Below are 13,835 nucleotides of genomic sequence, written 5' to 3'. Positions count from 1 at the left end.
GTTGTCTGATTTGTCCTTTTTGTTTTCAGATGTTCTGTTGTTTTATGATTTGTTATGTCTATGTATTGTTATTTTGGCTTGTTTAAAGCTTGTTTTGTTCTGCACTTCAAGGCCACCATACAAAACATTTCATAACATAACTTGGCATATTTCCAAGTGACAATTTGAGTATGATGAATATAATATAACAAATACAACTATTTTAAAATATCTAAAAATCCTTTAAAAATAGATGCTTTCACCTGAGAAACAGCATATAAGATATTTAGACTTGGTTTTAGAGAATAGATCTTGAATATAAGTGTATTTTGTCTTTACTGCACTCGCAGATGTATAACAAAGTGAAAAATACATGTGTATTTTTTATTTTTTTGTACTCTGCGGCCACTAGTTTTTACTAGAGACTTTGCAATATTTTATCTCTACACATTACACAATGCTAAACTTTTTACATTCTTGCAGGTTTGACAATTATTCTGCTAATGTGATGGTGGATGGGAAGCCAGTAAATCTGGGACTGTGGGATACAGCAGGACAGGAGGATTATGACAGGCTTCGACCACTGTCCTACCCTCAGACGGTACAATAATAGTTTTGCAATTTAGTGTTCTCTTACGAGAGGTTCTCTCGTATTGCGTAAGCTAGCTTACGCTACGGGAAAGATTAATCTTTTCTGAGATATTGAAGCCAAAAAATTATCCTTAATTTTGTATCATTTGTCAACGCAGTGCAGCAACTGCAGACCTTGAGCGGGCTAGCTAGCGAGCTCATTGGTTGCTCTGCGGCAACTGCTGCAGCCTATAGATCGAACCTGGGCGAACTCGGCCCAATGAGAGGCGTCCGCGCGCTATTGCATCAAAGCCCGCCAAAATGGCCGTGGCTAGAGTGCATATAAGCGTAGTTCGTGAGGCTGGAACCCTGATTTTCATGTCTTCAGCGAAGCTCTTCGCATCTCTGAACTGGAAGCCGCTCGCCGCTCGAGGGGAATCTAGCAAGCTTGGACAGCGCCGAAGAAGCCGGCCGTCTCCGCCACCTTCAGCCATCCTGCAAGCTACGCCATCCGGCGACGTATCCTTTTTTAGAGCAAGCTAGTTCTTAAGGAACTTCACAAAAGAGTAACGAGCGTCTTTTTTAAGATGCCTCACACCACTTGCGGTTCTTGCCGCACCCCTCTCAGCGCCGGAGACCGCCACATCATCTGCGCTCTCTGCCTGGGACTGGGGCATGCAGAGCTCGCCCTCGCTGAAGGCGGATGCGACCTCTGCGAGGAGCTTCCGATGTCGACCCTGCAGGCTCGACTCGGCGCTCAGAACCGAACGCCGCGCCACCTTCCGCTCCGCCAGCAGGAAAAAGCGCCGCTCCCAAAGGCTGCCAGAACCGGTGATAGAAGCGGCTGCCTCGCCGAGCCTCTCCTCGAAAGCATCGCCTCACCCTCCTGCGCTGGACGCCGCAGTTGCCGCCAGCGGCTGCACTGCTGCCATCTCGGAGGATCGAGGCGGAGGATAAGGGCTGTTCCATCATGGCTTCGACAGCGAGGAGTGGTCAGGCTCCCACGCGCCTCCTCGGCCCAGGAATCCAGCAGGACCCGCCGGAGTCGACGGGGAACTAACACGCCTCCTCACACAGGCCGCCGACCGCCTCGGGCTCGAGTGGTCACCGCCCCTGAGCAGGCTCCCAACAGACTCGACTGCTGCTTTCTTCAGAGCCGTCGCCGAGCAACACCCGCGGCCTGGGCCGCTCCCTTCCTGCCGGAACTCCACACTCAAGGGCTACTCCTCCATCCCCCCGGTTGAGGATTCGGTAGCAGCACAGCTTTGCCCGCCCTCCGCGAGATGGCGGTCTAAGGCCTGCAGAGCGACTTCTGCCTATGTTGGCTGCGCCTATTCCGCCGCCGGCCAAGCCGCATCTGCTCTGCACTCCATGGCCGTCTTACAGATCCTCCAAGCGGACCTTCTTCGGGAGTGGGATGAGAAAGGCAGGCACCCAGAGGCTGTTACAGATCTAAGAAGCGCGACGGACTCGCCCTTCGCGCCACCAAAGCTGCAGCCCAAGCTCTAGGGAAGTGCATGGCCTCGCTGACTGTGACCGAGAGACATCTGTGGCTAACGCTAGCCGACATGGGAGAAGCAGAGCGCTCCACGCTCCTCAACGCACCGCCTCTCCAACCGGTCTCTTCGGCTCAGCGGTGAGTGGCATTGTTGACCGCTTCCGAAGTCCAGAAAGCCACCCAAGCCATGAACCTCTTCCTGCCGCCGTCGACTAGCTCCTCTGCAGACCACCCACGTGACCAGCCTCCTGCACGAGCCTCTTCACAGCTCCAGCTCAACAAAGTCTGACTTCTCAGCGTCGACAGGGCTGCCACCCTCGACGCGCCAGACTGCCGCCGAGACCGCCGCCTCACGGGCCTCGGTCTAAGGTTGCACTGAAACCTGAGCAACCGAGTCCTCCTAGCCTTGTTGAAAAAACGACGGCTCAGTCCCCGCCGCCGGACCACCGCCAAAGCTTCGCCCCTGTCAGTCCCCTCTCTCAGGCTACTACAGTGGTGGATTCAGCAGCCAACAAGCTGGTGATACTGCCCGCTTGCTCAGCACTCAAACGCCGCTTTCACGGCAATCCAAAGAAATCTTGTAAAGAGCAAACATGCCTTATGTGTAGAAAATGTGCCCACAATCCAGTGTTCACCTCTACACACAAGCATTACACTTCCCGTGTCCCGATCAGAGCCCACTCACATAAAGCGGACACAACCCGCCGAAAGTGTTAGATCAATAAACGCGCCACTAATACGCGGCGCTGCCCATTCTCTGCCCGCTCTGTCACACGGCCAGCAAACACTTCTCTTTATGTAAGTCCCGCGTTCGTGACTATGCTCGCAAGATCACTTAACAGATGTGACTCTTTCCCCATTCACCTCAATCGGGAAGTCACTCACAGAACAGCCTGTCCCTGCTGTCTGCGAAGCAGTCATGCATAAGCACAGTATGCGCCACACATTCTGTTCAGCGCTGTGTGCGGCAATCAGGGCGATTTGGCCATTCACCCTCTAGCGCTACGCTTCAAAGCGTGGGAAGCTATCCCAGGGATATCCAAATGGGTGTTAAGCACAATAAAACAGGGCTATTTGCTACAGTTCGATCGCCGCCTCCCCGCTTCAGAGCTGCCTCGAACTATTAGAACACGGAAGCAGCCTGCATGCTTCGCTCAGAAATAGCAAACCTTCTGTGCAAAAGGGCCATAGAGAAGTGCCGCTTCGCTGAGCTGAAGTCGGGTTTTACAGCCGCTATTTTCTTGTTCCCAAGAAAGACGGCGGCCTCAGACCAATATTAGATCTCAGGGGTTTGAACAAGGTGCTTGCAAAAAGACCGCTCAAAATGCTTACAATCAGGAAACTCCTCACAAGATACGCTCAGGGGACTGGTTTATCTCTCTCGATCTGAAAGATGCCTACTTACAGATTCAGATAAATCCCCGCCACAGGCCATTCTTGAGATTCGCTTCGACGGCCAGGTTTATCAATACACCGCCCTTCCGCTCGCCTGTCTTTAGCACCTCGCACTTTCACAAAGTGCATGGATGCGGGCGCCGCACTCCCCGGCGGAGTCAGGGCTTGCGAATTCTGAACTATTTGGACGACTGGCTGATTATGGCACAGTCACATACGGAGCTTCTGTCTCACAGAACAGTTCTCCTCAGCCATCTGAACAGTTTGGGTCTTGCAGTCAATTGGACCAAGAGCTCACTACAGCCCAGTCAGGCAATTTCCTTCCTTGAATAGAACTAGACTCGTGGCAATGACGGCTCATTATCTACACAGCTGCCGTGTTCAGCTGACTAGCCAGGCCCTTTCAGATGAACAGCCTCACGTCTGAAAAACTTTCAGAGAGTGCTAGGTTACATGGCCTCAGCCGCAGCAGTACTTCAGCTGGGTTTACTGCGCGATGCTCACTTCAGCATTGGCTAAACACCCGCTGCCTCGCCGGGCTTGGGCCACAGGCCGCCAGCCGATCAAGGTGACTCAGACCTGTATTTCAGCTCTGCAGCCCTGGACAGTGGCCGAATGGTATCAGCGGGAGTGACGATGGGAGCTGTATCTCCCGAAAGTCATCTCGACAGACGCATCCAACACGGGTTGGGGCGGTCCGCGAGGGCTCTCCGGTTTTTGGCCTATGGTCAGTTCAGGAAAAGCTCCTTCACATAAATTGTCTGGAAATTATAGCGTCGAGTACGCCGCATGTGTGCTTTCTCCCGGTCATTCAGGGTCACCACGCCCTGGTCCGCTCGACAACAGATCTGTGGTATCCTACCTAAACCGCCAGGGCGGTGTCAGATCCAGGAACCTCTTCCATCTGACTAAACGCATACTGAGTTGGTCCCAGTGCCACCTGCGCCGCTGAGGGCGACGCGACGTGCCAGGCCACCTGAACGACGGCCCAGACAGACTGTCCAGAGACAATATTCCTCCAGGGAATGGTCCCTGCACGCCAAACAGTCCAGAAGTTATGGCGATATTTGGAAGAGCAGAGATAGACCTCTTGCATCAGAAGAGAACTCTCACTGCCCAATATTTTTCTCGAAAAGCGAGGACGCGCTGGCCCAGGACTGGCCCAACCGCCCGCTTTACGCCTTCCCTCCCGTCTCGGTATTGCCACAGGTAATGCAGAGGATCAGGGAACCGCGTCACTCGGTGCTCCTCATAGCCCCGCGTTGGGAGAATCAGACATGGTTCCCGGAGCTTACGCAGCTGTCACTGACAGCGCCGTGGCCCATCCCAGTGAGAGCAGATCTCCTCTCTCAAGCTCACGGCACGATCTGGCATCCCCACCCAGAGTGCTGGGCGCTGCACGTGTGGGTGATCAACGACTACCCGTTGCTCTGCCAGAAGGGGTAATAAACACCATCATACACGCTAGAGCCCCTTCCACGAGAAGACTCTATGCATCAAAATGATCTGTGTTTTCAAAATAGTGCACCGACAGAGACCTGGACCCACGGACATGTGGGGTGTCGTCGCTGCTCGTGTTTTTACAAGAGCTGCTGGATAAGGGCAGATCCCCATCCACGCTCAAAGTGTATGAGGCGGCGTTCGCGGAACCCCTGCACGGCCAGTCACTGGGAAAAAACGAGCTGGTCATCCGCTTCCTCAAGGGAGCTAGAAGGATGAACGCCCCCATCGGTTCCTATCTGGGATCTTTCTATAGTTCTCGAAACTATGAAAGCCCCCTTTCGAACCGCTTCAATCCGTGGATTTGAAATACCTTTCACTCAAAACCGCTATTCTGACTGCCCTGTCATCAGTCAAACGCGTGGGAGACCTTCACGCGCTGTCTGTCACGCTGCATGTCTTGAGTTTGGACCAAGTGACTCCAAGGTCATTTTAAAGCCTAGACACGGCTATGTTTCCAAGGTGATCGGTACTCCTTTTCAGAGCACAGGTCATTTCCTATCGGCGCTGCCAGCATCCGATAGCTTAACGCGACGCCAATCTCCTTTGCCCAGTCAGAGCACTGAGATTGTATACTGCGTGCTCCGCCTCTTTCAGACGCTCTGAGCAGCTTTTCGCTTCGCTCGAGGGCGCACCAAAGGTCTCGCCTCGAAACAGACACTGTCTAGATGGATAGTGGACGCTATTGCTGCCGCGATACGCGCCAAAGATCTGCCATGCCCGTTGGGCATTAGGGCTCACTCCACTAGAGGCATGGCCTCATCGTGGGCATGGTCCAGCCGGATTTCCATTCACGACATATGTGTGGCAGCGGGCTGGGCTTCCCTCCACCTTTGTCAGATTTTACAATCTGGAAGTGCCCGCCCTGCAGGCAAAACTACTAGCGGTTTAATACGCTACAGCTCCCCTGGTGAGCTGCACTGATGGGACTCATTCCACACAGACCGCACCGCCGCTCTGTCGCTCCTTCCCACTATGTGCTTATGTATTACACACACACTGGCACACACCGGCCAAATATTATTTCCCCACTCACAAGGGCTCCCCGGGTCCCCCCACCCCGGGCTCATGCAGTGGATGCTTGGCGCGACGGCGCTGACAATGGGTTCCCGTAGCGTAAGCTAGCTTACGCAATACGAGAGAACCTCTCGTGAAGAGAACTAATCAGTTACCTAACGTAACCTCGGTTCTCTCTAGATGAGGGAACGAGTATTGCGTAGCCGCCGTGCTCGCGCCACTCAGCTGACTTTCGCTTCATTCAATGAAAACCAGGGTTCCAGCCTCACTGAACTACGCTTATATGCACTCTAGCCACGGCCATTTTGGCGGGCTTTGATGCAGTAGCGCCGGACGCTTCTCATTGGACGCGAAGTTCGCCCAAGTTCGCTCTATAGGCTGCAGCAGTTGCCGCAGAGCAACCAATGAGCTCGCTAGCTAGCCCGCTCAAGGTCTGCAGTTGCTGCACTGCGTTGACAAATGATACAAAATTAAGGATAATTTTTTGGCTTCAATATCTCAGAAAAGATGAATCTTTCCCGTAGCGTAAGCTAGCTTACGCAATACTCGTTCCCTCATCTAGAGAGAACCGAGGTTACGTTAGGTAACCGATTCGTTTTATTTCAGCTTCAACCAAACATTCATTGTAGCCAGATTCACTCGCACTACTCAATTATTTATGATCCAAAAAAAAGAACCTGAATGGAGAAAGACATCTCCACATAACAGGACGACTCCCAAACAAGTCAAGAAAATGAACAGGCGCTTGTTATTAAAACAGGTGTGAAATCTGTGATGTGGGTTCACAAAAGCAGAAAATTTAATCTGCAAACTGATGCACATAAAAGAATATAAGGAAAGATGCCATCAGCATTAATTTGGTCAATTTATTTATTTATGTATTTTTTCTGTTGGATTTATTTTTTCGTTCATTTATATTCACTGATATAATAATACATAGTGAGAATATATGAAAAATTCAGTGGTTATGATACAGTATATATCAGTGGGGATGAGAATGATGAATTAATAGGAACTACTATAATATATATAATATAATAGGATTAGTTTGTACTAATTTATGGAAATTAACTGACCTTACCGTGAGAGACGCTATTAAAATATCAGTCTTAATGCTCAAATACTTGTGAACCTAAAGATTATGAAACTAATCATATGACACAGACTTTAGGAAACTTAAAAGTGCAATAAATCATTACATTAACTATATTGCTTAAATTTTTAGCACCAGAAAAATCATTGTGAATACATCCTAAATATTTAATATATTCAACCCTATTCCAATAAAATGTTGAATTTGGAATAGTTAATAAAAAGTGATGTCCTATATGTCCTATCAGACCATTAATGAACTAGTTCTCTCTCACTTGCTTGTGAGTGAATGGCTGAATTGCTTGCCGTTGTCTTTCAGGCACAAACTCTGCTTGCTTTTCACTGGGGTAACAAGTTAATTTGTGATTAATTAATGCAACAATCTATTCAATGCAGTATTTTACAGATAGTAAAATAACTACAAGGTAAAAGACAAAGGGCTTTTTTTCACAATGGAGTTTTATTCATTACAATTTGATGACTTGATTTGTTTTACTTTTTTCCTTTTGATGTAGGATGTGTTCTTGATCTGTTTCTCTCTTGTGAGTCCAGCCTCATTTGAGAATGTCCGTGCAAAGGTAAGTAAAAATGTATAAATCTTGGTTTAAATCACCACAGGCAACTTTCAAAATGATCACAGTTAATAAAAAAAATAGGAAGAGGCTGAACTAAGAATAGTCTGTCTGGCTCAACTTTAGACAGATTGAGCAAATTAGTCACATCAAGCAGTTTCAAAGCCTCAAAAAGAGCATGTCGATGCTGCTGTAATAAATTCATAAGCATAGAATAATGCTTCTATTTTACTTTGTTCGGGAAAAAAAGTGCAGTGTATTCTACACGACATTTAGTAAGTAGGAAGCTAGAATTCCATTCTGAACATAGCTATATATTCTCTATAGGAGTATGGAAAGTTGGGTTACTGCTTGGAAATAAATAAGTGCTTTTGAAGAAATAAAATTAGTTTGCTCACAATGGAAACTCAATATCTCTCTTCTGCTGTCTTTTAACAGTGGTATCCAGAGGTCAGACATCATTGCCCCAACACCCCCATTATACTTGTTGGAACTAAACTTGATTTGAGAGACGACAAGGACACAATTGAAAAGTTGAAAGAGAAGAAACTCACTCCGATCACCTACCCTCAAGGCCTCGCTATGGCCAAAGAAATAGGTCAGCATATTATTGTCTTTTGGGCTGGGTGATATAAATTCTTTTTTTTTTTTTTATGGCTATATGCCAGTAAATTATTTTAACCTTTTAGTGCTACTTGATAAATCAAAGATGATATTCTTGTTTCGTCAAAGGAACCACCTTCAACCAAACAGCCATTGTTGTCACATAGATTCAAAATGTTTGATGTAAGTAATGTGTATAATATAGTAAAAATGAGGGTTCCAACTCTCCTTGAAAGTACTTGATTTTCAGACACATAAATTCAAGGACTGGATAGTCTGTAAAAAAAGTAGACTTGGATCATTGAAAGGGTTTGAATTTTGGCTAGAACTAGGGCTGAACAATTAATCAAAATAAAATTTAAATTGCGATATGACTTAATGTGACTATCAAAACACAAGGGCTGCAATTTAATTAATTAGTCTGCATGCACTTCTCGCTGCGCATACTGTGTGCACACGCAACTCTGTTCAAATACTTAAAGCCTGTGTGTGGATATTGCACACTATTTTTATAATTCCTGCCAGTTCCACATAATGCGGTGAAATCCTGCACAAATATATTTATATTAACATGTACATTTAGTTTTACAATTCAAATAAATAATTTTGTTGTTCTATTGTAATATCTGAATCAGTACGACTAAATTGGTGCAACTGCGTCTCTCTCGCTTGCTGTCTCTTTCTGTATCTCTCTCGCAGCATCCAGCAGCTCATTGGACGCTTGTGGAGCTTAGAGTGAGCATGCTGTGATCAAAGGAAGTCCATTGTCACATATTTGCTAACTTAAGTTCAGTAAAAGATGTATGAACCTGTTATTTTTAAATGTAAATGTCTTTATACCACGTCTTTGCAAGCAAGTCTTGCGCTACAACATTTTGCACATATTTATAATCAACAAAGCTGTCAACAGTGCAAGCACATGACAGTGGAGCGATCTAGTTTTGCCTTCTGCTCACACTTACTACATCACATTTAACAAAAAAGGCAGAAATAGCACAAATGTGTCAATTTTAATACAAGTAGCAATATTATGTACAATATACATCATTCTAATGATCGTTAATTATAAGATTGTCAAACTAATGTTTAGTTGCAGCCCTAGTGGCCAATCTTCTGTACTGATAAAATGTCCAAAGATCAGGATTTTCCGCATTCATAACAGATGTTTTTCTTAATGGTTGTATGGTTAATTTGTTCAAATGACACAGGGCTTTTACGAAGCACTAGGCTTGGCTAAATCTAGTCCAGTTAAAATGTAATTCCCTTTGATCACAGATACTTTAAACAATAGTGTTGTTCTGAAAATATTTACATATTGTAACCAATAATATTTATTTTGAGCTTAAAGGAAAAGCTTTGTCCACATATTAGATATTATATTCAATTTATTATCTAAGAGTCCTTTTTTATACTATTTTTGATGGAATGTGATTTTGATAAAGCTGATTCTGATAGGTGCTTGATGTGGAATGAAAGGTGCTTAAAAAAAGTCCTTTAAAGTCTTTGAATCTGGTGTTCAAATATGAGTGGGAACCTTGAAAAGTACAAAAAGTTATTTTGAATCTACAGCTTGAAATATACAACCCGGTCAGTGTTTTACAGAATGAATGACTCTTATGAGCCAATTCTTTTCAATAAACTTGACACTTGGCGTGTCAAGTGTAGTGCTGTTCCATAACAAATGACTTTTATGAGCCAATTCTTTTGAATATACAGCGTGAAACACACGGCGTGTTAAGTGAAGTTCAGTTCCAGAGTGAATGAGCCAGTTCTTTGTAGTATACAGCACAAAACAAACAGCATGACCAGTTTAGTGTGGTTCCTGAACGAGTGACTCTTATGAGGCAGTTTTTAAGATAAGGATTCTGAACCGGAATCGTAAAATTCCTTAGGATTCCCATCCCTATTTACAAACTCTAATGCCATTTTTGCTACTGAATGTTTAAATCAGCGCTGGTATTAAAACTTTATGCTAATACACTCATCACTAGGAATGATCATGATAGTAATATTAAATAAAATGTTATGCTCTTTAGGAAACTTAATGTCTAAACAAAGCAAATTATAATTATAGCAAATGTATTGTGAATATTCAGTCAATTGTTCAGACCAAATTAGCTTCATACACTTATGTTATGTGGATTCACTTGAAATACTCCATTGTATTTGCCACAGGAGCTGTGAAGTACCTGGAATGCTCAGCCTTAACACAGCGTGGCCTTAAGACAGTGTTCGATGAAGCCATTCGTGCTGTACTGTGCCCGCCCCCGGTGAAGAAAAGAAAGAGGAAGTGTTTACTTCTCTGAATTGACTGCAAACTGCAGCAGCTGCAATCTGAGCTCACCTAAGAGGAGAACAATTGAGGCGGGGATTGTGGGAAATGTGAGTTGGGGAAGGAGTATTCTGCACTGTGTATCCATGCAGATATTGCTCTCTCTTACATTGTAATTAGAGTTACACAATTAACTAGCTATTAAAATGGCTAAGAATTTGCTTCCGAGAGCTGGGGAGAGGCATCTATATTTTTTTCCCTTGTACGCTGAAAAATTCCTGCTGCCTTCTATTAATGTACTTTATTTTTTCCTAATTTTTGCGTTAATAAACTAAATACTCCTTTCATTTTTGGTTTGTTTGTCCCTCTGTGAGCCCATATATTTTGTTTACAATCTGTTTTGTGTAGAAAATGAATTATTGCCAAAAGTTAAACCTAAATAAGTAATGGATTTTATTTTGCTGACACTAACGATCTTTTTTTTTTTTTTTTTTTAAGATGGAAAGTTAATCATGCATGCTTGCTAGATTGCAGTAATATTGAAGGATCTATTTTAGAGTGGACCCTTGGAAAAAACACAGAAACGGTTATCGGTTCACATGATATAAAATGTATTTTGTTTAACGGAGTAAGAAATGTACCTAGTTAAAAATGCATATAACAGCTTTGTGTTGTCAGCATATTGCTTATATTCACTACTGTATTTTTTCCTACTTTTTAATCTTTATCTCTATTGTCGTCAGTCTGTTGGAGTTTGGAAGTGTTCTGTCAATTTTACAGACCCTCAGTATTGTATGTAGACCAATATTCCAGTGCCTAGTATCAAAACAGGATTTCGTTGGAAGGCTGATCATGCCATTTGTACCCTAAATTAGATGCCTTTTCAAAGTGGATTCTTGTTAACAGTAATTGAAAAGATGGAAACTATATACAGTGCATCCGGAAAATTTTCACAGCCCTTCGCTTTTTCCACATTTTGTTATATTACAGCCTTATTCCAAAATTGGCCCCAGTACCCTTCCCCAGATCTGTGCCTTGATACAATCCTGTCTTGGAGGTCTACGGATAATTCCTTGGACTTCATGGCTCGGTTTGTGCTCTGACATGCACTGTTAACTGTGGGACCTTACATAGACAGGTGTGTGCCTTTCCAAATCATGTCCAATCAACTGAATTTACCACAGGTGACTACAGTCAAGTTGTAGAAACATCTCAAGGATGATCAGTGGAAACAGGATGAACCTGAGCTCAATTTTGAGTGTCATGGCAAAGGCTGTGAATAATTATGTATGTGTTTTTTTTTTTTTTTCATTAGTTTTTTTAATACGTTTTCATAGATTTGAAACAAACTTCTTTCATGTTGTCATTATGGGGTATTATTTGTAGAATTAAGGAAAATAATAAATTTTGGATAAGGCTGTAACATAACAAAATGTGGAAAAAGTGAAGCGGTGTGAATACTTTCCAGATGCACTGTAAATGGTTTGTTTTTAGGGCACAGACATCTAAAGGATTAAACTTCTAATTGGTGTTCAAACACAGTTAAAGGGGAAATGGTTGCATTTTGCCACATAGAATGTTTAATTTCTTTGACAAAGGCCATTTGACATGCTTTATTCATGCTTTTAACTGTCTCCACTAAATGTATTAATCCGCTACAATTTATTAATCTTTATGTCTGAAATAGAAATTGAATCTAAAACATTTATTGTTGTCCTTTTGTTTTCTGTGTTCTGAAATCATTACAGTTATCTGCATAATATTGAGTCTTAAAGGAATGTTCCAGGTTCTATGCAAGTTAAGCTAAATCTACAGCTACATTATATGCGTAAACATGATTTTAGTGTGATAAAATTGCTAACAATATCAGTATAAAGTTGGCATGGGCTGGTTACCGGTTTCAAGGTATACCGTTCCTGCAATTTGAGCACTTTCTCATCAAAGACTGAAAGTGCAGGAATCCCTCAGTTTGTGTGCAGCATAAACAGATTAAAACGTATGAAGGTATTTTTGGTGCAAAACAACTGCGCACCTGTGACAGTGGAATATGTAGTTGTAGAGATAAGCCACACATGTGTATCAGTAAATTTGAAGTCACAGAAAACAGTTGCAAACTTGTAGATTTTTTTTTTTCTCTCCCACTAACACAACATAACAGTTACACCTTCTCAAATTCTTCATTGCAAGTTCACAAATCCTTTTCTACGAATCACAAATAGAAACTTTTCTACAGTTGTTGCAGTGAATATGGTGCAAAACACATTCACACACCAGCATCAAAAAATGTGAAGTCATGGACAAATTTTGCTCATCTGCAAATCAGTATGTGAAATCATCCAATGAGAGTTGCACACTTGCAGAATATTTTCTCAAATATTTTATTTTTTTCTTGGATATTTTTCTAGCACAAACACAAGTATATAACTACAACTGATTGAATCTGCTGCTACGATTCTCAAACGCTGTTTTTCGCGCGCTCTCCCTTTTGCACCACATATCTGTGTAAAATGTGGAGAAAAAGTGATTTGCGCATCTGTAGAGGCGGCAGCAGCTGGCACTGTTCAGAGACCAGAGAATTTTAGCCAATCAGAAGAGCTAGTTTGTGCGCCTCACCGTTGGCGGAACAAATCGCCCGAACGAGTAGGGGGAAAAAACCTCCACGTGCATCTTCCCGAGCTGGCAGTTGAAAATCCCAATAAAGTTATGGTTTTATTTTTTTCTTACTTTTTCTGAAATCACTCACTGTTATACATTTGGTTATAGTTTAAATATGCACGCTGGTCTCTGTGGTCAAGACAGCCACGATTTAAATTAGGTTGCGCGCATATTGCAGTACTCACGGTAATTTGCGGAAAGAACAGAAATACTTCCTTTCTGACTCCTGTTTAGTGAAGAAGATTGCGAGTCTTACTATAATTACGAAAACGTGTTTAAGTGTTTGTGACGTGCTGGTGTTTATTAATATGTTTGATTAACCTATGTGAAAGTGAAAGACTTTTGGATAGGTCAGGTAAATAATTTATTACCAAAGTGTTGTAAATTTACTTAACATTACATTTACATATTGCATATAATAAATGTTAATTTTCTGCCAAGGACCTCTCATTGTCATTCATATGTACCTTGTTATAAGCTTTGAATTGTAAATCCTGAAAGTCAGATTTTGAGAAAATTAAAGGCAAAATCACACCAAATTTCAAAGTGCATCCCGGCTAGCACTTATGACCCACATTCAAACGACAATAAAACGTTTTTTTTTTTTTTTCGAGGTTTGCTGACCTATTCAATGGATTATATGTAAGAGTGACCCTGACTGTTACTGTATCAATTTTCGAGT

The 13,835-nt window shown here is 43.5% G+C and overlaps 1 protein-coding gene across 1 annotated transcript in view; it reads left to right on the top strand.

The window, feature by feature from the left end:
• The window catches only part of LOC127626426 (ras-related C3 botulinum toxin substrate 1), a 35,073-nt gene extending 21,374 nt beyond the window's left edge, over window positions 1-13,699 (top strand). Inside the window, exons 3-6 of the mRNA XM_052102175.1 lie at window positions 463-580; window positions 7,567-7,629; window positions 8,062-8,221; window positions 10,402-13,699. Coding sequence (XP_051958135.1) covers window positions 463-580; window positions 7,567-7,629; window positions 8,062-8,221; window positions 10,402-10,532 — 472 coding nt within the window. The 3' untranslated portion in view covers window positions 10,533-13,699. The remainder of the gene's footprint in view (window positions 1-462; window positions 581-7,566; window positions 7,630-8,061; window positions 8,222-10,401) is intronic.
• The last annotated feature ends 136 nt before the right edge of the window (window positions 13,700-13,835 follow it).

Source organism: Xyrauchen texanus, chromosome 33 (assembly GCF_025860055.1).
Source record: "Xyrauchen texanus isolate HMW12.3.18 chromosome 33, RBS_HiC_50CHRs, whole genome shotgun sequence".
Taxonomy (NCBI): Eukaryota; Metazoa; Chordata; class Actinopteri; order Cypriniformes; family Catostomidae; genus Xyrauchen; species Xyrauchen texanus.
Note: the sequence above shows the minus strand (reverse complement) of the source record. Positions and strands in the feature narration are given on the sequence as shown.